The sequence below is a fragment of the Halichoeres trimaculatus genome, unplaced genomic scaffold (genome assembly GCF_033239565.1).
Source record: "Halichoeres trimaculatus isolate MK-OKI-2021-1 unplaced genomic scaffold, fHalTri1.1 fHalTri1_scaffold_1, whole genome shotgun sequence".
Taxonomy (NCBI): Eukaryota; Metazoa; Chordata; class Actinopteri; order Labriformes; family Labridae; genus Halichoeres; species Halichoeres trimaculatus.
In genome coordinates, this window is record NW_027437179.1 from 28,050,713 (window position 1) to 28,077,443 (window position 26,731).

The 26,731-nt window shown below is 40.6% G+C and overlaps 1 protein-coding gene across 3 annotated transcripts in view; it reads right to left on the reverse strand.

Annotated features, from left to right (window-relative positions):
* cacna2d2a (calcium channel, voltage-dependent, alpha 2/delta subunit 2a) overlaps positions 1 to 26,731 on the reverse strand; it is a 182,922-nt gene that overhangs the window by 49,344 nt on the left and 106,847 nt on the right. For 2 of the 3 annotated variants that reach the window (XM_074669987.1, XM_074669978.1), the window contains exons 5-6: positions 17,122 to 17,166; positions 11,289 to 11,427 (exon numbers count right to left, since the gene is read on the reverse strand). In XM_074669987.1, the coding sequence (XP_074526088.1) occupies positions 11,289 to 11,427; positions 17,122 to 17,166 (184 nt within the window). The remainder of the gene's footprint in view (positions 1 to 11,288; positions 11,428 to 17,121; positions 17,167 to 26,731) is intronic. The other variant, XM_074669995.1, reaches the window with a different exon arrangement.

Genomic DNA, 26,731 nt, shown 5'->3' on the forward strand with positions numbered 1-26,731 from the left:
GAGAAGAGGACGACTGATGGAGAGCAACAGAGAAATTAACACGAATGAGTGGCTGCTTTCACAGCTCAGAGAGGCAATTTCTCACCCACAAGGCAAGGAGGAAAAAAGACAAACACAACTCAAACTTCAATTTAAGCTGCTAAGATCAAAATGGCTGAATTTAAGACATGATTGACATCAAGGAATCGATTATTGAAATGTTTTGATATTACGCAACAGATGTCGTGACATCTTTTGCTTGGTGGGTGGGGGAAGAATCCTGAAGATGGTATATTAAAGCTTTTGAATTACCTTAAAGTAGTATTTTCCACCTTTTAGTTAAATGCCTTGCAGCAATTTTTTTTCTCAGAGACATTTCTACCAGAATCAAAAAGTTAATCAGCTTTAAGTTCTCTCACAACACAAAGTTAAGATTCTCCAGGAGTCTAGATGGTAGAAAGAACTACAAAGAGTGGACTGGAGACAGAAATAAATGAAACTCTCAGCATCTTTGCTGTTTTGATGTGAATTTTCAAACTTGCTGCAGTGTCTCTTTGACTGATTTCGGTTATATTTGATGGATGTTTATGTGAAGATTATCAGAGATTCAACCCGTGCCTTTCAATTTCATCAGGCTGTGCAATAATCCATAGTCAAAGGGTGGACTAAGTAATGTGTTAAAGAGTTATCCTTTTCAGCAAGAGCTGAGGGAGCTGCAACCCGTGTGGAGTGAAGTCCTGGCTTATGTGGAGGCAGCGGCTCTGGAGTGATAGCTGTCTCAGACACACATCCTGTGACCTCTGTTTCAAACTGGCATTACGGTCTCCTCAGCTACCCTGACTAACAGGCAGTAACCAAAATCTGGGTTTACAAGACAGATTATCAGTGGTAGTACTTACTGGGACTGCACACACACAATACACACAGAAGAGCAACAGACTATCTCCTACTCTTCCATGTAGTCATGATGTCTTTTTCATTACAGTTTGCCTGACACACTCCAGGGTGACAAATGAGATAAGAGACAGAGTCAATTTTAAAGGGAGTTCTGTTGTATTTTACCCACCAGGGTACCTGGAAGTACATTGGACACAAAGAAACCACTGTTAGTTTATTCATATCTACACATCAAAGGTCAATTTTTCATTTCACAACCAAAACTGTCTATTTTCAGTAACTTTAACAGTAACAAATGTATTTTCCCTTCCTTAATCTCAACCTGCAACAGCATAGGAATCAGTATGTCCTCTAATCCCCAATATTGAATAAGCAAAGTGCCAACAAGAATAAACACAAACTGAAGTGTGTGTAATTGCGTCACCCAATATAAATAAACCAAACAGTTGCGGATGCGAGTCACCCGGCAAACTTACACAATCACACACAGACACACATCTGTAGGTGATCTCTACACAAAAACGGTCACACTAGAGATAAGAGAACACAAACTAATTCTCTTTGATTTATTCAGTGAGGATATGCTGTGACTTCTCTGGACACTTGATAAAAAGACAAATTTCCCAAGAGGGGACGAGGGGTGGCTCACATTGGCAGACAGGGGCTCAGAGTACTGTGTTGGCCTCATCTTTCAAGTACAACGTGCCTCTCTGATATGTTTAAAAGGTAATTCATCAGCGTGCCGCTCCCCTGACATTTGGAGCACCCTTGGCTTTGCCCCTTTATGGAGCAAGACAGCACACCAAGTAGGGAAACAATTATGAGTGGGATTTATGGAGCATCTCCGCGTGAGATCATTTCTCAATCCCCCACCGGCACCTCGTTCCTTTGACCCCCACCCCCAACACCTCATACACACATTATTCACACTGATATACTGAGATAAAGAGCCATCCAAACAGACCTGCGCCTTATGCCCTGTATTAATCCCACATTATATAAATAGGTTCATGTATTCAGTGTGCACAGAGCAAGAAAAAAGGCACAGCAGGCTGTAATACATCACAGTGGAACACGAGTGGTCTCATAAGAAATCCATAATTGCAAAGGAGCCAAGGCTATCAGCTAAGTCCCTTTGAGGAGTCATAAACATTATCATAAAACATTTACATATGCTTCTCTTTAACCGAGTGGCTAAATGGCACAATTCACTTCTACTTATGTTGACATATAGGTGACGGTGCTCCAGCAGACAGAAAGCCTAACACTGGGAAAAATTAAAGCTTGTTTTGTATTTTAGAGAGTTAATATCCAGGGAGCATTATGTTCTTAAGGTCTCATACTAAAGGTTATCGTTCATACACTTTATGTTTAGTTAATGCACAAGAGGAAGAAAACATTTAAGAATTTTCAGACATTTTCTTGGCAAAAAATCTTGAATTGTTGGAAAGCCTTTTTATTTTTTTTTTTAATGCTGCCACATATGTAAGTAACATGCTTAGATGGGATCAACAGCAGGGTTGATTCTTTGCCAAGAAGCATTGTTACAACAAAGTAATACTCTACCAAACAGAAGGAGAACTCTGCCCAGTTCATACTGAGTACATTTTTTTCACATTTTCAAAAGCACACATGTTTTTGGTAGCAATACAAGGTGTATGTTACAAGTTTCTTTTTACCTGTTTTAGATTATAGAGACCTTTTGTACATGCATGCTTCTGCACAGTGTCTCCATATGGTGGAGCATCAACAAGCAGCTCCTGAATGTCTGCAGTTTAAAACATTTCTTATAACTTTTTAAAGGGCAGAAAAACATATTCCTGTAGGTATTGATAAAAGGAGTGATTTTTGTGTCTGTGGAGGTTAAAATAAGCTCATAGACAGTGAGATAGTCACGATGCTAATTGCGCCCGTCAATGGGGATTTTCCATTGACATAAGAATTATCAGCCTTCAGATTAAAAAAAGGCCAATGCCGATATGCCCAAATATCGGTCTAACCCTACTTTGAATGTTTTTAAATCTAAAATGAAGGACATGGACGCCAGTTCTATAAGATGCCAGTGTTTAAGCTCGGTTGTTTGAACAGTTGTCTCCTGGAACGTGATTTAATCCATTATCTTTTTTTTCGTTTTATTGACTGTGCTTTGTCTCTTTTTTGTGTTTCCTGTCTGTAACTTTGTCTTTTTGCTGCTGCCTGTCTTGGCCAGGTCTCCAGTGAAAAAGAGGTTTTTAATCTCAATGGGACCAACCTGGTTAAATAAAGGTTAAATTAAAAAAATAAACAAGTTGAATGAGCAAATCTACCACATTATAGAAACAGTTTTTCTGTCAGTAGAGCTGGACTGAATTTTGCATGTTGTGCTCACAGTACAGATGGGAACCACAGGCCAACTCGAGATATGATACGCTTTATTAAAGTATGATGACATGTGTTATGTAATCATATGTTGTGATGTGGAGTGAGGAGTTTGAGTCTCAGTAAAGAGGGGCGTACTATAAAATATCAACATGTAGCTTTAGGGGTACGACATATTGCCAAGTCAGTGTCGGTCTAATGTTGCTCGTGTAGTTAAATGCGCCATTCTTACCTACAATCAACATTCCTACATCTGCAAATCCCATCTTCCTCACATCCCCACCTGTTGTCACTCCATTTCCCCCTTCTGCTTTCCTTGTATTTCCTCTTTGTGTCTCTTTCTTTTTCCTGCTTTGTAGCTGGTCCGACTTTGAAAGAACCTGAACCCTAAACCTTTCATCGTACAGAAAAAATGGCAGCAACAGGAGCTGGCAGCCACTCACACATCCATAACAGACAAGCAAAAACAAAGTCTTAGCCTTCTCTGAGAAAATGTGTCTCTGTGGCTGCCTGCTTCAGAAAAATAAGTCCATGAGATATTGAATAAACTAATTTGTATTCTTTGGGGCGTACTGGCACTGTTTCCAAGAATATCTTTGTGACCAAAACAGCAGCAATGACGCATTCAAATTAAAACTCACACAGCGGATTCAAGCTGTTTCACTAAGGAATAGCATTTACAGTAGTTTGTGTGTATTTTTCACTGAGGACCTCAATTTTGTTTAACTGTAATCTCATGCTGTGAAAGGGGGGATAGATAATACAATATGCAAAATGAGACAGAGGGGAGAGATCTCATCACACCTTCAGAGTGCTCCTCCAAATATTTCTTTTCTAATTAACGAAGAGCGGTAAATAACAAACACATGAAATGTAATTTGTGAGCCTGCTGGTGAGTGACGTGGAGTTTGCCGTGCTGACTGTTCTAATTAGTGTGCGGGTAAATGATAGTGCCCCTTCACTGGGCACACACTAGAGGGGAAGATGGGTGAGGGAAGGGGAGGAGGAGGGGAGGATAGAGATGGAGTCTGTAAAGTCAAGAATGACAGAAATACAGCCTGCAGTGTTTATACCATCTTTCTTCCCTTTTGGTTAAACTTTAAATCCCATTTCCCTTATCCCCCCTCTCTCTGTTGCTTTCTTCCTCTCCATTTTTTTCTCACTCTCACTCTTTTTCTTTTTTTTCTCTCCCTTATTTCACAAATCACTTTTGATTTTTTTCCACACATTTAAATCGGGTTTGATGTTGAAAGAGGCTGAGTTAAACGCCAGTGTGGCGTGAGTTGGTTGACAGGAAAGCTTCCTCCACTGAAAGGAAACCTGAGGCGTGTGAAACAAATACAGGCTGCATGAACACACATGCACACACACACACACACACACACACACACACACACACACACACACACACACACACACACACACACACACACACACACACACACACACACACACACACACAAACACAAACACACAAAAAAACACACACAGACGCACCCAAACAAAGATGACATTTCACATTCAGGCTCATCTCACCGCAAATAACCACAGCTTATAACTTTAAGATAGCAAACCTAGCATGAAGTCAAAATGGAAACACTCACTAATTACAGCTAGAACATATAATTTGACACAATAAAAAAAACAGCCTTACTCTAATCCCTCGGAAGTCACATTTGTCACTCTGATGCTAAGCAAGCTGATCAATCTTAAACAAGATAAGAAACTTAACTGGTAGCTCTGTTCATCTGAATCCCTACAAATGCAGATCTTTCCCTTCTTTTTCTTCTCCCAACACATGGCTTTGACTCTATCTACTGTATGCATGCCTTCTACTTCCTCTGCATATTAAAAGCACAATATTTAATGTGCAAAATACAAAGGGGATGTTTTTCTAGGAGCTTCTGAGAGAAAATACAGACTCAAAATAGCAGCAGTGACTTAGTGGCCAGCATTCAAAGAACAGGAAGTAAAAGTTAGGTACCAGTTTCTGTCTTTTCCCCCCTCTTGATTGACAAAGCCCCATGAATGGTTGGATGTTTCGACCTATAAATGCTTCTAACTCTTTGATACCTGTGACTATTTTAGCTTTATTTATGCTACGGTTTGAAAAAGAGTGCTCAAAGAAGTCTGCATTTTTCTTTATTGATAAAATGTAACAGTGTATAGATTTGGATACTAAAAAGAGAGACTAGACGAAGACATGAGGCAAAGGGACACTTCCAGGACTTAAGGGGTTCAATTCAACCACTGAGACAAACTGGTACCCTAGAGATCTATTACTTTTTTTTTTTTTTACACAGGAAGTTTCTCTTATCTTAATATTTAAACATTCTGGGAAACATTTTAACTCTGGTGCAGACAGACATTTCATGTCATCCCCAGAATTGGTAAGCAGCTGTTGCTGTGACGAGATCTGATACTGTGACCTCTCCAACATGACTGCTATACTAAATTATGCAGAGGAAATTTAAAAATCATGGTTAAGATTATAGGATGAGAGATTATTACACTCATTAGCTAATTGTTTCGGACTGTAGGTTCGCAGATTTTTTTTTTGTTTACTCTCTTGTGGTGCCAGAGATGACATTAATTTAGATTTCTCAATTATGGAAATGAAATATCCAACTGTCATTAGTTTTGATTTTGGAAGGCATTATGCAACCTCCCATCAGTGTTTCCCAACCCCCACTCTGGAAACCGCTTTCTCAAACCCTGTTTGGAGCAGGAGAATTCAAACAAGCAGTCCAGCAACAAGTTTGTGTCTCGCTGGTTAATGTGGAGAAGCTTTTAGCTGTTAACAAGACTAAGGTGAAGACTTAAGATTTATTAACAATGACATTAGGATGAAAATTAGGCAGTATAATACAGGAGGAAAGTAAAATTGGAAAATCATCTTAAAAAAAATGACTATGGAAATATTGACACCAATATGAGCCAATTCACCTGACAGGTCTAGAAAACGTCTTAATTTAACCACAAAAATAAGGCCCAAGTGCTTGAAGTGAGGGAAAAAAGAATCTGCAACTAGCTAGAAAAAAAAATTCTGATTCAAGTTTCTTGAAATAAAAACAAAGTCTCAATTCAAGAAAATTGACAAGCAATTTTTCGTACCCTACCGGCAGTTCTCTTTTTACTTATTTCAAGTAATCCAGGCATATTTTTTTTCTTTTATTAGCTTGAATCAATATTTTTTTGTTCTGGACTCTGGTAAATGTGGCTTATATTGAGTCTGGTAACTTTTTTTTTTTTACAAGAAACACTCTGATTTAATGTTTTGCAGTTCATGAATAACTTACCAAGTTGTATAAAACAAAAAGAATAGCAATGACCAGAGCTACTGGAAAGGGCGGGTGATAATGCCTGTGCATGCGTGTTCTGTGTTTAGTGTGTGTGTATTTCTATGGTGGGTGGAATGAGTGGGAGGGTTAAATCGCTCCATGCAAAACAGTTAAGCTGTGCTCTTTCATCTGCACACACAGTTAGCCAGTCCTCGACATTCATTTCTGACAACCAAGTTTCTCACTGTGCCTGGCAACAATAGCAAAGTGACAACATGACATTAGGCCGCTGGAGAAGGCGCCGCATGTATCGGATTTAAAACTTCACATTTAATGAAAAGACTTCCCACATTCTCTGGTGGTTTTCTTGATTCCCTGCTGGGAACAGTGGCCGCCTATTCTCCTTTAAATACTGACTCTGTGTGGACACTATACACATAATTACCACCTTTTTTAAAAAATGACAGACTTACAAACATCCATATTTTTGACATATAATATTCATGGAACTTTAGAACAACCCAATATGGATTAGTATTGACCATCTGCAGCGTCAGCTTGGTCAAATTACAAGCTAGAATCTACAAAACATTCAGGAAAGAATGATTCTCGTATTTCCCTGCTGTTGTCATCTTTCAGTGATTATAGATTATATTCCTAGGGGCCTCCCTCTGCAATCATCCAGCAAATCCTTGGCTATTCTCGACTTTTTCTATATCATTCCCATGTGAATACAACCTGTTTCTCCACTGATGCCACCACCCACATCAATTTATTCCTTTGTGGCTGTGTTGCCATGTCCATTCTGTAATGAGCGATGATAATTAGACGAAAACTGTATGAATGTTTGACCTAAGCTAATTAGAAAGTTTGCAGACTTGGCAGCAGGAATCAGCAGTGGGATAATGAATCATAAAATGGTTCATTACTGCACCCAGGGAACACTCTCAATCTCAATAAACGGACATGGGGCCTAGCAGACAAATCAAACCAGGACGCATGCACCGCCTCATTTAGCTGCTGAAAGGATGACAATAAAAAAAGTGCCTTTTTGCCCTAAATGGTTTCTATTATTAAAGTGTCTCTTCTCCTTTACCATCCTCTCATCTCCTTTCTTTCTATCTTTCATTTCGATCTCGATCCATCTCAAAGGACGCCCATTTTGCAGCTGCTACCATTTCTCAAAAACAGGAATTTATTCAGTGACTCAACAATGAGCACCAATCACTCCAACAGATCCCACAATGAGCGTTAATAAACAACAACTGTTGAACATTATGCTGCACTCTGCACCGTGCTCCGTTCTTCCTACACTTTTCTTTTCTCTGCTACACCTCTGGCCTCCCCCCCTGAGGAAATGGAGAGCTGAATCTTCCCACTCAAACCACTTCTCCTCAGCTAATCCTGAACTCACAGATATACTGTACACCCAGACCTCTCCAGACCCAGAGGACAACAGTCCGCCCACGTTAGCTTCCACAGACATCCTCTCCAAGGCGCCCCGCAGGCTCCATGTGCTGTGACCAGAGCAGAGCACGACATGCAGATAACAATCCCCTTTTGCCTTTCCTTTAAAGACAGTGCAGCTCCCACGGTACGAACTTCATGTACGTTATCTGTGAGCAATGTTAGATGAAAGAGTCCCCAACCAATTTAGCACAACACATTTAAATTCTCCATGGACAGTTTAAGAGGGACCTGATATATTTAAGACATCTTTTTTATTTGCCAAAACATGTAGCCAACACCCATGATGCACCTGAACTAGTGACAGTGTAATTTGAAAATCTGGTGCTTTATGCTGGAAGCAGCAGCTCCAGGAGATTGGAGGGATTGTCCACAGAGGACTGATAAACTCATGTCTCTAGATTGTTCACATAAGGTTTTTAGCTCCAAGGACAATTTTATAGGACTATTTTTAATGAACTTCATCTATTTCAACAACTTTCAAACAGACTTTATTGCAGAAATCATTGGACCTGTTGTTTAAATATTGAATTAAATTTCACCCTCTGCATCGCTAAGTGTTCCTCTAATAATATTCAGCTGAGCCCAGGATGTTTGGTCAGGCAGCGAAGCAATCTTGGGATTTACAGTAGATTTGAGCAGCATGTTTCCCATCACAGTTTATTTATGACTAACCACTAAAACACAGCAATCATATCCATAATGGGGTTGGCACAAAATCTGCAGTTGGCAATCTTAGCACAGCAGACGACGCAATGGGAGCTAACTAAACAACATCAATAGTAAACATACTCCAGTGAACAGAAGTGGAGAAAACTAATTCCATACACCACACCACCGACTCCTCTAGTCTCCGCCAGGCTCAATCAAGAAGCCTTTATCCTCTGACTCATATCTTCAGACAGGGGAGCCAGAGCTGGCACAAAATGGCTCCGGGAACAATGTGCAGGCCTGATTGCTCTATTGTGAGTTAGCTTTGGCCTTTGACATCTCCTCCTGAACCAAGAGTGTCTAATTCTGACAAGATTTGTCTGGAGACACAGCTGGGGGCCATTGTTACAGACAGGTGCCATACACAGCCGGTTCAACAAAAGAGGGTGAAGAACGAAACGCAAAGAAAGAAGGGGAAAAAAATGTCACGGTGAAAACGTCTCTCTGTGTCCGTGTGCTCTGGTTTTGAGTCTGACAGAGTGTCTGAAAGGTTACAGGTGGATGACAGAGGGAACATGCCAAGTGAAATCGGGTGTTCAGACAGGTACATGTGTTCTCTTTTGTTCTTTTGGCAGATGCTGAATAAAAGGGGTGTCATATCTGCAGGGGGTGGGGGTGTCCATGAGGAGGGGAAACTGTGACCACCCTGATAAAAACAAAGCAACACTGTACACACTCAATGTGTGAGTCCTTGTGTCATTTGAAATCATGTTAGCTTGCTAAAGTGGTGGCTGAAGTATTTGGAGGGTGAGATAGAGCTAAAATACTGATAGAGACAGAGAGAAGGGGGGTCAGGTCAAGCCAAAAACAGAACGCTACTCATCTATATGTCGCCAGTGACTTGTTTGAAACCAAGAAGAGTTTTTGTTATTCCATTGTATAACTAGAGAAGCACTCAGAGAGCGCATACCTCTGCCAAGCATCTTGTGATTGTCACGCAACACTTTAGTCCTACCTTAATGTTATGCTCCCTTTCTGCAGACTGTCTGCTACAATTTGGTGTTAGTTGCAGGTTTGTATGATAATTTATTACCTGAAAGTGTTGACATCTGTCAGAAATGATCATGACCTTGTCTTGTTTTGCTTTGCAAAGCAATCTGACCATTTATCGTGGAGTTATAAACACATATGGGGAAAACAGCCCTATCTCACAATGATAAAGAATCCTTTACAAAAGTTCTGGATCCAGACGGTGATCTGAATCACCCACAAAATTTAACCAGTTCTACCTTATCACATTTTGAAAATTTTCTGAAAATTTCACTAAGTTCCTTGTTACTTGTTATGTTTTTCACAGACAAACTCCCAAAACGTCACCTCCTTAAAGGAGGTAAATATGAATGCTGATTTGAAACTTAAGTACTAAGATAAGTCTTAACATACTTATTACTTCATTGCCTGTATTGCATTTATGATATTGTCATTTCAGTGAAAAGAAAGTTTCACTATGACTTGTTAAATGCTGCAGTGTGATCTGCTTATGGTGACTACCAGATGGTCCTCATGTAAGTTTATCTCAAACAAAGCAATGTTTGATAAAAGTACTGCTAAATCACACAGCGCTACAAGAAGCTGTCTGTCATGTGTGTCTGTTTACATCCAGGTAGTAGAGCATTATCTCACTCTTGCAATAGCCTCAGCCCTAGCTAGTTATTCGTGGCTGCACTACAGCACATGGCACAACACACAACATAGTACAAACATTTTGGGCTGAAATGATAAAGATATCAAGAATTTGATTAACATACAACTAAGTCTAGTCATCGTTTAGTAAATAGAAAGCACACATTCAAAATGTTAAAGGCCTTTTTTGTTTGGATATTGCTGTTCATAATAGGCTTGAAAGATTTAGTGTGATTAAAAAATGAATGAATCCAAGCACTGTCGTCCATCCCTCTATTTGTCCTTCATTTTATACCACTTTTTCCCCATAGATGTCATCAGGGCCCCCTTTCAGCTGCCATTGCATCCTGGACAGGTCTCTAATCATTCACTAGACCAACAGGACACTTATCATTCAAGCACACCTATAAGCAATTTAGGGAGACCAAACATCCTGATGAGCCAGGTTGTGAACTGTGGTAGTAAGCCTAAGTGTCGGAGGAGAACCCTCGCTTGCAAAGAGAAAACGTGCAAACTCCACATGTTCTGGGAAATCAGTGATGTATTTCAGTGACTCAATCAGTACTCAAGGAGAATATGACTTGTTCATCACTTAGAGACATGTGATTCCTGTTAGACTAGTTAACTGTGTTTCCAGGTTAATGACTGAATTCAGAAACAAATTGAAAATGCATTCCTCAGGAAATGATACGTTCCTTTAATTTAGTTTGAATCTGAGATATGTCTCATTACAGAAGCTGAGATGCACTAAATGTTGTTTACTGGGTTTTTAATGTAACCTCAGATGATATTTATGTCAAACCAAACCCTCTGTTTTACAGTGCTTATTTTAAGAAGCCATTCTCAGTGTGGTTACTGACTTGTTTGTGTGATTCTTTTGACAGCAATTATGTTGTTGAGTAGCCATACAAAAACACAGCAGCAAATAGGAACACAACAGGACACCATGAAGCAGTATTTTGGTGTACTTACAGCCTTTGTATATGTCCGTGGGAATCTGGACTGCACTGGAGGAGTAGTTAACCTTATTTTTAAAGTTTGGATCGTCCACAAACTCCAGCTCTAATGATGTCGCCGTTTCCAAAGGGTTCTCTTCTTCTCCATCCTCCGCCTGCAGACAAACACACACATACACACACACCCCCCCCCATAAAAAGTGAGACACGGAGTGAGCAAACTTGTGTAAATTTGTGGATAAAAAACTGAGGAGAAACATGCAAATATAGCGCTGCATTCTGTCACCTCCTATATCGTGGCTTCGCAGCTCTGGTACATACAGTTTATTTCTTCTCTTACTGACTCACACATTGAAATCACAACATTTAAGAACAAAAATAGTAATTATTCTGCCTTTTGTCTGGCTGCTTCTGTTCTCTTGCTCTCATCACAGAACAACAGCAGGTATCAGAGCAAACAGAGACTCATTAGTAACTGAGATGACTATCACAGACACACAAGGTGCCATACAAATTAACCCCAACAATAACTGGAAACCAACACCACCTAATCACCATTTAGTCCCCCCACCCACTCAAAGAATAGTGTTTCTGTATAAGACTCTTTTTTTTCTCACCTGTATTTGCTTCCAAAAAGTGTTAACAAAGCAATGTGTTTTTAAATTCCTGCATTTTTTTCTGCTTCTCAGTCTCTGTATTGTACATTATGAGAAAGCCTGGCACACATTTTGCATTTTGAAAGTGTCAGATATCAAAGAAAGACAGGAGATAAAGAGGCAAATGACATTTAAGCTTTTATCTTGATACCTTATCAATAGAGCACAATCTGTGTCTGTTCAAATGGGAAAGGAAGCAATTGTGGGATGCAAAAAAAAAAGAAGGCAGGGAGATATAACCTTACTCTCAGGCTCAGTTTATTAACCCATCTCCATCTGATTTCAGTTCGAATCCTTTGAGTGCTCACTAACAATCTACCGGATGCCTCCTGAGAAGGTGGGCAGGTCAAATTTACATTCAAGTACATTCAGAGTCGTTTATCATGGAGAAAATGGCCCTCATGACAGTCAGACTCCAGGCTGAATCATCTTCAAATCAATACTTAAAAAAAAACCTCACTCTTAATCATCTTTTAACTTTCTTACTTCAGGATAAATCTCTGAGTAACAACGGTGCAACTCCAACACACATATTGTAATACTTCAATAAAGCAGCATGGGTTAATTAGATCTGACATGATAAAAAACTGTTTGTTTTTTGGGGAGAAATTAAATCAAAACCCCATGTCCAGGTTTGAAATTGATTGATGGACCAACTTTAATAGACTATTAAAATGCAATTACAAGCTGTTGTTGGGACTGAAAGGGGGGCGGCGGCTTATGCTGGAGTTCCAGTGAAAGTCACCGTAAGGAACATTGTGGTGTTATGACGGAGACCAGCTTTAGTGACAAATGACAAAATCAGGAAACACCTGACATTGAATTTTACATATTCTAATAGAATATCAATATTTAAACTGTTACAGAAATTTTGATTCTTAGTCCTATCTCATCAAATAAACTTTCAGTATTTCTCAACTTATCTGTTTCCCTGAGAGCAGGGAGTTTTGTTGGTTTATATAAGTTTCACAAAAACGGAGCAAACATTTTTGGTAAATAGAACGTATCATAAAGTGATGAAGATGAAGCCTCTTAATGACTAACTCTGTGGGTATTACACCGTTCATTGTAAAGGGTCCTTAAATTATGCAGTTGACACTGTTTATTGTTGGAGCTATGGTAACACATTTTTTTGGTTGCTCATTCTCTTCACAAATTTCTCATTTAATTCTTTTGAAATTTAGAAAAAAAAACAGTGGCTCATGGCAGGTCTTTACAGAGCGGCATCATTTTAGGCAGCTGAATGCTCCATAATAAAAGCATAAAGCCCTGAAAATAATTGTAATGATATGACAGATTAAAAATGCAATTAGATATACAGTTGACTAAATTTGCCTGCAATTAAAACTAAGAGGGGAGCCTATTTTTCATTTTGCTGTGCAGCATACAGCGCTTTCACTACACGCGCTGACACACTAAGCTTTTGGTTAATGATGGTTTAGCACAGATTTGTTGTGCTGAAGATTTGTAACAGCTTGATATTTCACAGGTTGTCTATAAGTTAATATTACCTGATTGGGTCGGGGATTCTCACCTTTTAGCTGCACTAACTGAGAGGTTGAGGTGTTTGTTTATCACTAAGTCTGACACTAATTCTGTCAGTATCAGGCAGGGAGGGATTTTTTCCTTTTTTTCTAGACAAGCCCAATCATAATTAACCGAGGCAGCGTCTAATTAGGAGCTGAATAAATCCACACAGGAAAGACTGATTGGTTCATTTTCTTCAACCATCCACCACCTGTTTTGCTCGATTCATTACCCAATTTGTTAATTTTATCTCCCGTTCTCAAGGTTTAATTAAAGGCTGAAGAGGCCAGAGATGACATTTTGAAGATTTTTTCATTCCCACCTTCAGCCAAGCAGGGCTAACCTGAAGCGTGTCGCTTATGACCCTTTGAGTGTGTGTGCGTGTTTATAAAAAGACAGAAGCATAGAGTGAGATAAAGGCTGACAACCCTTTAAGTAAACACTAAATCCTTCAGAAAAATGCAACTTCAGATAGCAAATTGTTGTTGTTTTGCATGAAAAACAGCGAGAAAAGGTCTTCTGAATTTAATTAAACATTAGAATAAACAGTCTTGTAATAATGTATATTTTTCATGTTTATCCTTGATGTAAATTACTACCTAGAAGAATGATTGACAACATTTTGCTTCTGGGTGGAGAAGTGTAGTGCAGAGAGAGTGGTATTATGCAGACCAAAGTTTATTTGCATTTTCACCCAGGATGCTTTTCTGCGCCCTGCTGAAGCGTATAATCTTCTACAGGAAAAGAGTCTTTGAGAGGCTGATTATGTCAGTTTATGGGGAATATGTGTTTTAACCAATGTGAAGTCATGTTTTGGAGATGTAAAAGTCATGTTTGGTTCAACCTGGAAGCATTTGAATGACATAAACCATTTGAAAGTGATACTAAAAAAAGCCATTTTTTACATCCTGTGCCTTGAGTTGTACATCGGGTGATAGTTGCACATTTAAAATTTAAAGCTCCTGTAAAGAGATTCTTCAGCTGTTTATGAAACTGACTGAAATAAGTACAGGTGGTTCTGTATGACCGACAGTAGCAAAGGACACAGACAGGAAAAAGGTTTATTATTTCTATGCAGTTATTCTTTAAGTTTAAAGCTGCTGCAGGGTAGGGGTCATACATAGTGAGTTAAAGCATCCCACCAATGCAGCTTTTTTGCTCCACATTTTCTACGATGAAGGTTATAGCAAATAAAACACTTGATTGTTTAAAGAATACAAGATCAAATTTAGCTTGTCAAAGAAAATCAGCAAAGAAAAAAGTTATACCACTTCATCAGTAGAAGGTGCTTTTATTGATATAAACTGTGAAATACAGGAGCGTACCTTTTTGGAATTTGATATTAATTCATTCAACATTAGTGTTATTTTTAATAGTCTAAGGCATATATTTTCTTTTCTATATTTATTTACACATTTTAATTCCTTCATTTAGATTTAAATTTGTGTATGTGTGTGTTATGCTTTGTGTTCATGATGTCTAATGTAATGTGTGGCCTGAAGCTTAAGCTGGCGCAATTCATAGAATAGCAACGTTCTTGTCTTTCATACCCCTGGTCCCTCCACAAATAAAACAGAATAAGTGGGTGTATTAGAATCCAGTTCTTCTTGTAATACGTTATGATGACCGTGTATTTATCAAAATGTCAAGTCCAAGAAATTGTAAAGAAACATTAAAAAAGTCTGTAAAAACCTGCTTTCATAAAGAAATCAACACAAAAAGGATCAAATTTTATCTTTACGTTGAGCAGTCAATAGACAGGGAGGAAATGAACAGGGTATGGAATAAAGGACAGGGAACAGAGAAGACAAAGTTTGGATAAGAGAGCTCATTGATCACTTACCTTTGTTTAATCTGAATTGTATCTCTGCTATAGTACAGGCTCTTTAATGCAGCGGTAGAGCCTTATTCTAAAGGGTCACCTTAGGGGGAATAAAGATTCAGACAGGAGCACTGGTGGGTGACTGTTAGGGTTCCAGGGATGACAAATGACCTTTGCCTGACCTCTGCTGCTGTCTTTGGGTGGTGTGGGGTTGGAGAAGTGGGGGTCAGGGGTGTGTCACCCGCTCGGCCTCAGCATCCCATGTTAATGATGACTGATGTCCTCCAATTAGATGTGCTGACAGGCCCTAAAGCGCTGTGTCATTAATCACACGAGTGGCGTGCACAAAGAGAAAATCACACTGTGATTTATTGCTCCTCCACCTCGCGCTCTCTCTTCCTCTCTCTGTATCTCACCCTATCCTCGTCTTTTGTGCTTTGGCGATCCAGCACGGATTCTTGCACTCTTCCTTGAAACTGAATCAATCAGTGGGCACGAGCTTAGAGTGTGACCTACCCTCAGGAGAGGCCAAAGGCAGCTGCACGGTGACACCAGAGAGTCTTTCTGTGGGAGTGTGTGTTACTGGGAGCCTGCAGGTTTTACTTTGAGTGCCATTCATGTTCTTTAATATAAATGACACACTTAGTAAAGATGTCCTGGTGTAGGTGGGTGTGAAATCATTCCTGGTTAACACTTTACTTTCGAGATTCGCAATTTTCATCACAGTTTGGCAATAATTAGACAAAGTTTTTCTTATTTCTTTGAAATTAGCACATAACTTCTTTAAAATAATGTCAAAATGTATTGTCGCAAATCACATCGGTAGGTTACTGTTTTTTCCGGTTTCTTTGATATTTATTCCAAATTGCAAGGTAAGAAGGTGACGATTAGCAAAAAATGTATCTGAAATTAAATCACAACCCACCACAAAATGTTTTTAGAGGTATCCCAATGTTTCTGCTATTTCCAGAGGAGCAGCTGCTTAGTTCTTGAATACAGAAGTTAGGTTCATTGTTTCCTCTGATAATTACCTTTGAAAAGTTAAGTAAACAATTCAATTTCCCAAGAAACAGCTGATAATTATCTATTTGTTATTTAATTTCACCAAGTTCTTTAATATTGAGTTTGTTGATATGCATAATTGAGATCACATGCAAAACGACATACCTTTATGATTAGGCCTATAATGTTTTACATGATACAACCGAAAGGCTTCAGATGTGATATTCACCAAGAGTGGGGTTATAAATTGGCCTTACCTGATTATAACAGACACTGCGAGTACAGTCGCACTGCAAAACAGAATCTGGCCAGAAGTTATGCGCAAATTTTCACGGAATTCTCATGAAATTTTGGGGGTAATTTCAAAGAAACAAGAAAAAAACTTTGAGTAATTATTACCTAAGTGTGATAAAATATGCGGACCTCTCAAGTAAAGTGTTACCTCATTCCTGTATTGTTATGTCTCGATAGACGTAGAGGTGTAACAACCCTGCAGTTCAGATCAGCAGATAGTGGGGTCAGAAGGAGGGAGGGAGGAACTCTGGATGCTGGACTGGGGGAGGACAGCTGAAGTCACTGTCACATGCACGTCGGCCTGTCCCTGCTCTGTCACACCGACTCACCATGAAGCAGTGTCACCTCACTAACACACACAGACAGCCCAGGGGCCTGCGACCGTAGGAGGGGGAGCATCGACACCGAGGAGGCCAGGAGAAGGGAAGGGGAGGGCGGGGTTGGGTTGGACTTGCAGGACAGGGATAAGGATGGGGATTGGGTAGATTTTGGGGGTTTTAAGGCAGGCAGACTGGGGAGCGGGGTAAGGCAGTCCGTTCTGTACTCACATAGTCTGAATCCGCTTTGGAATCGTAGTATGAAATGGCATTCTCCTGTGCAGAAGAGAAGAGTGAAAAGACAGGTGATGAGAGAAGATATAGCAGCGTCTATATCAGCCCCGACTCCTCGCAGTGGTTAGCTAGAGAGAGTCATGGTTATATTCCATCACACCGTTCAGCATGAGAATATAATCAGCATCACAGAACACAGGAGGAGTAGTGTGATGTGGAGTGACAGTTATGAGAAGGCGAGCGGAGAGCTGTAAGAGAAATCGAAGGATGTAACGCATCTGGACAGATGCTTTTGTTAATCAGATGCAATGCATGTGGCACATGTTCAAACATGTTCAAAACACTGTAGGAACATTTTGACTGTGTTGCGGCGATTGTTAAATAATGTACGTGTGTGTGGCAGTGTGGTATGAAATGAAATAAAGTGGTTTGTGCAGTAAAAGAAGAATCAACTCGAAATATTAGTCTCTCTGGGAGTCTTATCAACCTCGGCTGGCTGTGTTTTGTTTCTAGGAAAAGAGCTCTCACAGGAAGAAAAGAGGAAACAGAAAAAAGGAAAAGAATGTAAATTTATGCAATTGTGTTGCACTATCCGCTTTAATTACCAACTCAAGTTTAGTGACAAGCTGAATCCTGATTCAGGCTTAAACCACCGAGCGTCTCTCCTCCCCGCCCTGAGCAAAGACCCCACACTTGCTTTCTTCCTGCCTCCTCTGCCCTCCTCTCCTCCTCTGCACCAGAGTCCTTATCTCCCGTAGAGGCAGGCGTGAGGGCGGGTAAGGGCCGCATGCAGTGAGCAGCGGTCGTGGGGGTCTGCCTCATCATCATGAGAAGGCTGGCTGAGGACGCGCTCTCAAGGGCAGAACAGCGACTGTTTCGCCTTTGCTGGAGGAGCACTGGTCATGGTCCGATGAAGGGGAACAGAGAAAAAGCGTCGACTGTACAGGTAAAGGGAGTCTTGAAACACTGTTTACCCACTCTGACTTATTCTCTCTCAACTTGTTTCCCTTTTTTCTCCTGCTGCCTCAGCTTGTGTCAAATACACTCACACCTATCCACACAAGTCTTCTCTTTCTCCCTCCTCCTTTGTCAGGCTCCATCTCCCTCTTTTAGCTCCCTTAGGCTTGAGAGCCTCTCCACACACCACGACCGAGGTCTTGGCTAGCCTCCAGTGCTAATCAGAGAGTCAGTCATCAGCTCGGCTCAGTCCCTAACAATCCACAAAAGAAACACAGCATGATCAAAACTCACACTGACATCAAACATGGTGCAGACCAGCCCTGGACACAGCTTGTGTCTTTGGGTAATGAGTGTGGACAAGATACAGGATGAGAACAATCTAACCCCCCTGATATGTCTCCTCAACTTAACCAACACCCCCTTTCTGCCTCCACAGCTCTGACAGAGATGAGGCGTGAGGACAGGAGGAAAGGAGCTGAGTGGAGGGATCAGAGTGGATCGTTCGGGAAGTGCACTGGGTTAAGTTGAAGGGTTAGAATGGAGGCTGAGGTCGGGGCGATGTGAAGGGATGTATTGAGAGGAGAGAGATGGGTGGCAGTGATGGTGGTTGTGGTGGGTGCAGAGGGGAAAGAGCTGCCGGGGCTAAAAATAGCCCATGCCTCTGCAGAGAGAAAAGAGAAGGGGGGAGAGAGACTGTAGCAGAGCAACAGTGTTGTTGTGTCTGCCAGCAGGATTGATCTGAAGCCCAGTCCTGCTTAGACTGGTCCCCTCGCTTCTAAAGTCTTTACTCTCACTGCTGCAGCATTACAACTCATTATTCAGGACTGCTTCCTGTAAATAAACACTTGGTTCCTTTCACCCAGGGGACACCATCCAGCAGCAGATCTCATACAAATGAAAGCCTCAGAACGAAAAAACACATCCCTCACATGACTGAAGAGAGCAGGTCCAACACTGTAGCTCAGATTTGTTGCTCTCACCAAAGCTACTTCATTTCGTACCTATTCTGTTTCACCGTTTTTCATTTCTGTGAACACCTACGTGTAGTAAATGTAAGGCACACAGGGTCAGAATACAGTTTGATGAGCATGAATACGGCATGAGATACTCTCCACAACATTTGCAATCAATGCATTTGAACCCAGGTGAACTGTGTGGACAGCACTCTGATCCAGCGTAATAAAACGATGATCTTTTGTCCAAATCATTTACAGTCTGGTACATTCAAAGCAGAGCTGAAGCTGTTTTAGTGGCTCGAACAGCTCAGAGCTTTTCTGAGTCATTCCGTGTTTTTCTCCTCTTATTTGTCGGCCTTCTGTTATGGCATCATGTCTGTTTGCACAGCTGGACAGCTGTGTTTACCTCACTGTTTACACAGTACACATCACTTACTCTTGCTAAACCCGCACCCTGTACATTCAGTAATAGCCATGTACACTAAATCCTTTGAAGCAGTATGAAAAAAGTATTAATACCACATGATGTCTCCTTGTGTTACTGTCTTTTTTCCTTTGTTGTCTCTGTTTAGCTTTTACAAGCATGAAATTAATAGCACTGAATGGTTTTAAAAAATTGAAGATATGGAGACACCCTTGAATTTTTAGCAGCCTACAGTGTTAAAGAATACAAAATTCCATCTATAAGACGTAACAAAAATACTAAAGCCAAATGTCTTTTTATATGTAAGTGGACATGACTTAAAAGACTCTTCTTACAGAAATGTTATGTTATTCGAAGGCTGGCAGGAAATCACCAGTCGAAGAATTGGGTGTGGGGAATTTGTCCATCAAGAGTTAAGATTATACAGAGTTTTTGCACAAAAAGCTCCTCCTTTACTTGAATTGTATATATTTTTTTATTACTAGCAAGGATGGATGGATATGTATGTATATATTTTTAATTAAAGGCATTGTGAGGACTATCTGTTTGGCATTTTTTGCAGTTACATCTTTGGCCATTCAGTCATGTTTTTCCTGGATAAAGACTCTGGTTCCCATAAGCACTTTTACCCACTGTCCTAAATATGTGACTCCAAGACATACATTTGTTTCGGAAGCAAATGAATGGGGCGTTGAGTCTTTTTAACAATATATTTTTTTTGTTCAAGAAAACTTTTCTTTTGGGATACAAAGTGACGAGGTAATATATTGTTGTATGGTGCTGTTGCCTGAGACATGACAACAAATTTGATAAAACTCAATCCGTACCATAGTTTGGTACTCCATTTCGTGTTTTTCACAGCCCAGAGCTCTGAAATGTGTGACGATAGGAAATCCTCCCAGCTCATGATTAGAAACAGCCCGAGCTCTATCACTCCTCCATCAAGCTTTCTTGTGTCTTTTTTGTTTTTGTCAGTCCAGCTTCAGTGTCTGCTGTTGCTAAAAAATAGATCCAAGAAATCTTTCTCTTCAGGAAAAATTATGGATCTTGCTTCTCACTTGATCAATTCAAATCTCCCTACTAAACTTTGCCTACTTGCATCGTGTCATCATGGGTCTATGTCTTTGGGTCTGCGTGCCAAAAATCTCCCAGGAACATCCAACTCAACCACTTATCAAAATAGCATTTAGAAATAAATAACATTGGTGCCAATAATCTCAGTTTAAACTGAAATGAATGACATGAATGGCAAATGAAGAGGCAAATATAGACTATTTCTATATCAATATTAAAGTCCTCATTGTGCCGTGAAACAGCTAGTGTTGCCGTTCTCCCGCCTACTTGCCAACCATGACTGAATACTAATTTCACTTTTGCATGAGGTGTAAGAAAAGATAGGAAATGCATAAATTAGTAGGCAATGGAAAAGTTAGCAATGAAGTTTGTAAAATCTGCAATATGTTGTTTTTTTCCCCTGTAAAACTAAAGGCTGACAACTGCTAATAGACAAGGCTGATCTGAGATGATTTTAACAATCAGATCCTATCAGGTCTATAAGACCTACAGCATCGAACAAATAAGTTTAACAATGCATTCTGGAGCGCGATATCAGTGGAAAATGGCAGCTATGAGAGTATGGTCAGCTCCTGCTTTAGGTGACACTACAAATGAGCTGTACTTGAACTTATTTATACTGAGCTTTAATGTTTGCTATATGATGAAAACGAAACATCCAATTACCTTTGAATGAGTACTTGAAGCCTCTCATTTCAACATCTACCTTCAACCACACACACTGACACACTCCACACAGACACACAGGAGGTGGCTCCATGTGCATGTGTCTGCTATGACCCCTAGGGTGGCACTGCCATCTGCTGCGGCTGGTCACAGATCTCAGTGGGCTCAGGGTCTGGGTTAAACACACATCTGATAGAGCACAGCACCAGCAATTATCCCAGACCCATCTCTGCTCAGCCCTGTGCACCCTTCTAATGCACAGTCAGAGCACAAACACATGTATAATGGTACTAATATGATACTAATACTAATGCACTATAAATGTGCATACAGAGAGCTGGGTTACGAGGCTGAGCGCGCACACTCACATAAAGAGACACACAAAGTGGAAGAAAGTCCCACTGACACAAAGTGCTATCAGTAAATTAAATCTATCATGCTGAGTGGACCAACAAATTCCAAACAGGAGACAAACACCGAGGTCAGGTGATGATCTCCAGCCCCTCCCTTACATCAATCTTCACTGAGCTCATCTCCTCCCCTCCTTCCCTGTCCTCACTCTTATCTCAATCTGCTTCCTCTCCCCCTCCTCTCCTCCCTTTGCCCCTACTCTCCTCCTCCTCCTCCTCTTCCAACCTGCCCTGCCTTATCTTCATCTCTCCCAATCTCTCCATCCTCAGTGCCAGCCTCCTCTCGCCAATTTCAGATTTCAGCAAAAGCAGCAGCGCGTAGGTTAGATGCCTACGGTTGCTATAGAAACCGCCCCTCAGCTCCTGATCACAATGTGACTTTGTCTCCTCGCCGGGGCTACAATGTCTGCTCATTTTTATGTCTGACCAGATACATGGCTGCCTGTCTTTTGTTTGTCTGTGCGCCTGTCACTCAGTCTGATTGTGGAGGTGTTTTTATGCATGCTTGTTTGATTGTCATTGGCGTGTGCTGCGTGTTATTTTAATGTCAGACACATTTCAACTTCAAAACCTCGGTCTGAGAGATGCTCAGGGCCTTAAAAACTAGACTCCGCTGTGAGTGAAGAGCACCTTGACGGGTGATTTGTTCAGGAGAGCATTGGGTACAATTGAAAAATGTATGGCACATAAAGGCTGTCAAATGTAGGGCTACATGTGATGACTGAGTGTGATCACTGGGACTGAATCTTTTGAATTTGAATCTATGAGCTCCCTCAGCGGGCTGCCTGAGACAGGTTGACATTTGAGTGTGTGACAAGCGCTCCATCATGGGTGGGGACAGATTACAGTCATATTCATATCTCCTCTGGACACCTGCTAATGATTTTATAATTACAGAACACACTCTGTGCCTCTGCCGTGCCCTAGGGTGTGCACACAAGTGTGAAGACACACACGCACGCACACACAAACACACACACACTCCTCTCCTAGCCCTAATAGTCTAGCAATCATTCGTAGCACCAGTTTCCCTAATGGAAGCTGACATTATATCAAACACAATAAAGGATTTCATTTACTGCTCTTCATTAACCAAAGCACATCAGCCCATAAGACACACACACACACACACACACACACACACACACACACACCAGAACACACTGTCTGAAAAAATGCATCCAGACTAGAGGAGGTGAAAACCAAACAATTTGATTTGGCCGCTCACGTAAAGTTTGATACAAAGCAGTTACGGAGCTATAAATTCTGACTCCTGTTCTTATCTCCTCCACTCCAATCTCCTCTCTTGTCTCCACCTATCTCTCCCTCCATCTCTCTAATTCCACAGCATCCTTATATCCCATCTCAAGGTGTCAAACAGTGTGAAACTCAAGACGTTCGCACTAGATGAACACCGGACGTATTAGCTTGTGAAACCTCTGACAAACTTAAGGCTCACCACTATCCAGACTCTACTGCGGGTGCACACACACATACACACACAAACACACACTACGATTCATGTAGGTTAAGTGAGAGATGACTGACATCCAATTTCATGTGGAGAATGAAATGTAAAGGAAATATATGCACAAGGGCATCCATGCAGAAAGGACAGGCGACAAAATGAAATCACATGAAGTTATCAGAGACTAATTTGTTCAGGTCTTGTTCTCAGTTCATATGACCTGCATGTTTGAACAGGTGCCAAAACGTGAGCTCATGAAATATGCCTTTTATGGGCGGTAAGTTAATCCGAGATGTGTAGAAAATTGTCAGAGATCTTAAATCTCTTTAACTGCCTTGATCCTGAGTTGCAGGGGTCCATGCCTGTGAATAAAACATGAACTTTTGTTCTTTGTGTGAGACTTTTTTATTCAGAGAACCTAAAATTTAATCCATAACTTTGGATGAACAGATACATATTTGAAAAGACAGGACACATTTTCTTTTTTAATTAACTTACAATGTGCTTTGGATTAAAAAGAAGTTTAAGCAGTCAACATGTCCAGGAAGCAGAAATGTTATTGAAAATCAAAATGCCCCTCTCTAGAATGCAACAACCTAAAACTAATAAAATATGACACAACCAAACTAAAACTAACCCCTCCTTTCTGATGGTAATAATTCTTAGATATAACTCAATCTATTTTTTTAAGTGAAGAGGTGGGGGTGAACACAACCATATGAAAAATCTAACAACACAGTGGAAAAAAAAGCAAAAGTCTTAAATCATCTTCAAATGACAGCACAACTCGAGATGTGAATACAGAGAAGTGATCAAAAAGGGTAAAACCACAGAGGATATGATTCACAGAAGAAGCCATGGTAACCTGACCCTATTGGATCCTGAAGCTGAGTTTTGAAGCCTTTTGTTTGCAGTCGCCATACTGAAAAATGCTGACTCAGCATAGCTTTCAACCAACCAAGCAGGAGGTACAGAAGCTGAGTTGAGACAGGTCTTAGCCTCCTCGCTAACAGCTACAAGTTCCTGTCACTCAAAATGGCCACCCCCTTCATTGGGCAAAACTTGTGAATTTAGTAACTTCAAAAATGCTGAGTTAAGGGGCCCAGATGGCTTAGCTGTTGAGATCACGCCCCATGAGGTTTGGCCTCGCCTGGGTTCGAGCACAGCCTGTGGCCTGTTTCCCGCATGTTGCTCCCCACTCTATCCACTGTCCTCCCCTCTATCATTTAAGGCATGAAAAGCCCCAAAATTGACTAAAAAAAAAGTGTCGAGATAAAAAAATTACCCTTGTTATGATGTGTGCAGTTAGTGAAATGAGCGATTCACACCAAAACTGAAACTTTTTTTTTTTTTTTTAACTTTTTTGAAGTATGCTTCTGCAGTCAGCCTCAAGTGGATGCTGAAAGACGCTGTAGGTTTAAGCACTTCCTCATTGGCTTTATATTTCAGGATTAATTGTTTTCACAAAAACACATAAATATTTTTTTTGACATGGGAATAAAATATTTTAACCAGGGCTCTCTACATTATGTGTTACTGTTGTAATAAAGTTCGGTAATTAACGTCTTACCCTGTGCTTGTTTGTCCCTTTCAGCATATCAAAGTTCAGCTGCTGTAGCATCTTTCTGCTGCCCCAGCACCATTTTGAAGTGTCTGTGCAAATCGTCCAAAATTTGTGGATGAAATCAAACTTAAGATACCACCAAGAATTGCTGTCTTAATAATATGGAATCAAAACTGCTATGAAATGCACATTATAAAAATTGTAATTATTCACTTTAAACTGTGACTGGTCACGGACAACTGTTGAGAATCAGTGAATGAGCCTGATCTCAACACATTTGTAGTACTTGATTCTTCGTGGGATGAGTTTTATTGATGATAAGATCTTCATAGAGCTTCTGTAATTGATAACTTCAATTGATTTTTATTGCTAAATTTCTGCTTTAGTGTTTGGTGGAAGATGAGAAGGCAATCTGTTGTTTTTACTTGCTTACTAGTTTTGCTTTCGGTAGAGGACGATGATGATGCATTTCCACAGTATCAGCCATAGCTGTTGTCACAGTTGCTGGAGTGGACAGTTTTTCAACCCACCCACACTTGAAGGTGCTGCTTTTTGGTTTCATTTAATCCATAATACTGATGTGTTTGACCATAGAGGCTACAGTCTCAAATGCAAAACTCGTGTAACATAAATTACGTTTTACTCATTCTATCTTTTCTCTGGTGAAATGAAGTCAAAAGTCAAACCTCTTTCCATATTCAGCCATCCAGAAAACCAAGAACCAGAACCAAGAACCTGACCATCAGATTTCTGGTCTGTGTAGTTTAACACCTGTTCGCTTGCAACTTTATTCTAAACTTTATCAGACAACTGAAATATGTTTGTGCACTACTGTTTTGATGTAAACAACTTGAGGTGTAAATAACGTCAAAGAACTCATGACTTAGCGGCAGACTTGTTAAGCTGAGATGCTGTTCATTTTTGGAACCAGGTCCTCGAGCTGGGAATCAATCCAATCTCTAATTCTGAAGAGTCTCTGCATCTTCCCCTCATAGGATTTGTTTATATATTCATAATTTCATTTGCCGAGTGCCTCTATCTGCGAGTGCGCCATTTGTTACTCTTTCGCATCACTTCACAAATGAATGCTGACAAGTTGTTTGAGGTGTCTGCTTTAAAAAATATGGCTGTTGTCTTAACCACTGAAGGTCACCAAAATGCCTCTTTATAATGCCAAGTCAATAAAGAGTCTCGCAGCCAACTGGAAATTAAACTGTTGGCCTGGAAGAAAGAAGAAAGCGAGAGAAACACTGAGTGAAAGTGAAACTCAGATAAAGGAGTGCATGACAGAGGCCTTGGGCGCGGCTGCTTCTCTCCTCCTTTCTCTCTCTCATTGGCATGCTCTGCATCTCCAGGCTTTTAAGCGATTAGGGAGCTGCTGAGACCATGGCGTCCAAGCATAGCTCCATGCAGATGTTCATTTGTATGCCAATAAACAAATGTGCCCCCAGATTAAAGCTCCAATACACAGTGCAAATTCAGCAAAGTGAATGACATTCTTCATGCACATCTCATCAGTGTCCTGCTCCTCTCCGCACAGAGCACCAAGCCTCCTCTAACTGCACTCTCACTTCAAAGGCTCCTCTAAAGATGGACAGTAACCCGAGAGATAGAGAGCCAAGTGAAGGAGGAAGAGTGTAAACTTGATTATTGTAAAATTAAAAATACATTAGACTATCTAAAGGTTACATAAGGGGTGTTACATTTCATGCCCCAATTTCTCCCCATGAATCTGCAATTTCTGCTCTTTAAATTTCTCTTTGTAAACAGCCTCCAGGTCACAGAATTCTTCCTCTTTCCTCCCTCTTTTTCTACCATCCCTACATTGCAGTCTCTTTCAAAGCCTGACACTTCCCCTTGGTAAAAGCAGTCAAATCATTCTGTGAATATTCCAACCCTGCGATAAGAAAAGAAGGCTTTGTCCTGCTGCACTCTGGGTAATGCTGCTCTCCTTTGTTGGCTGACAGGGCTCCATTGAGGAGCAGGTTTTAACGCTGATAGCATCACCCCACTGCATGGACACAGTGCCAGATAAAAAGCCTATCCAACATGACACACGCATGCCAACACCTCCCAAACAAGCCC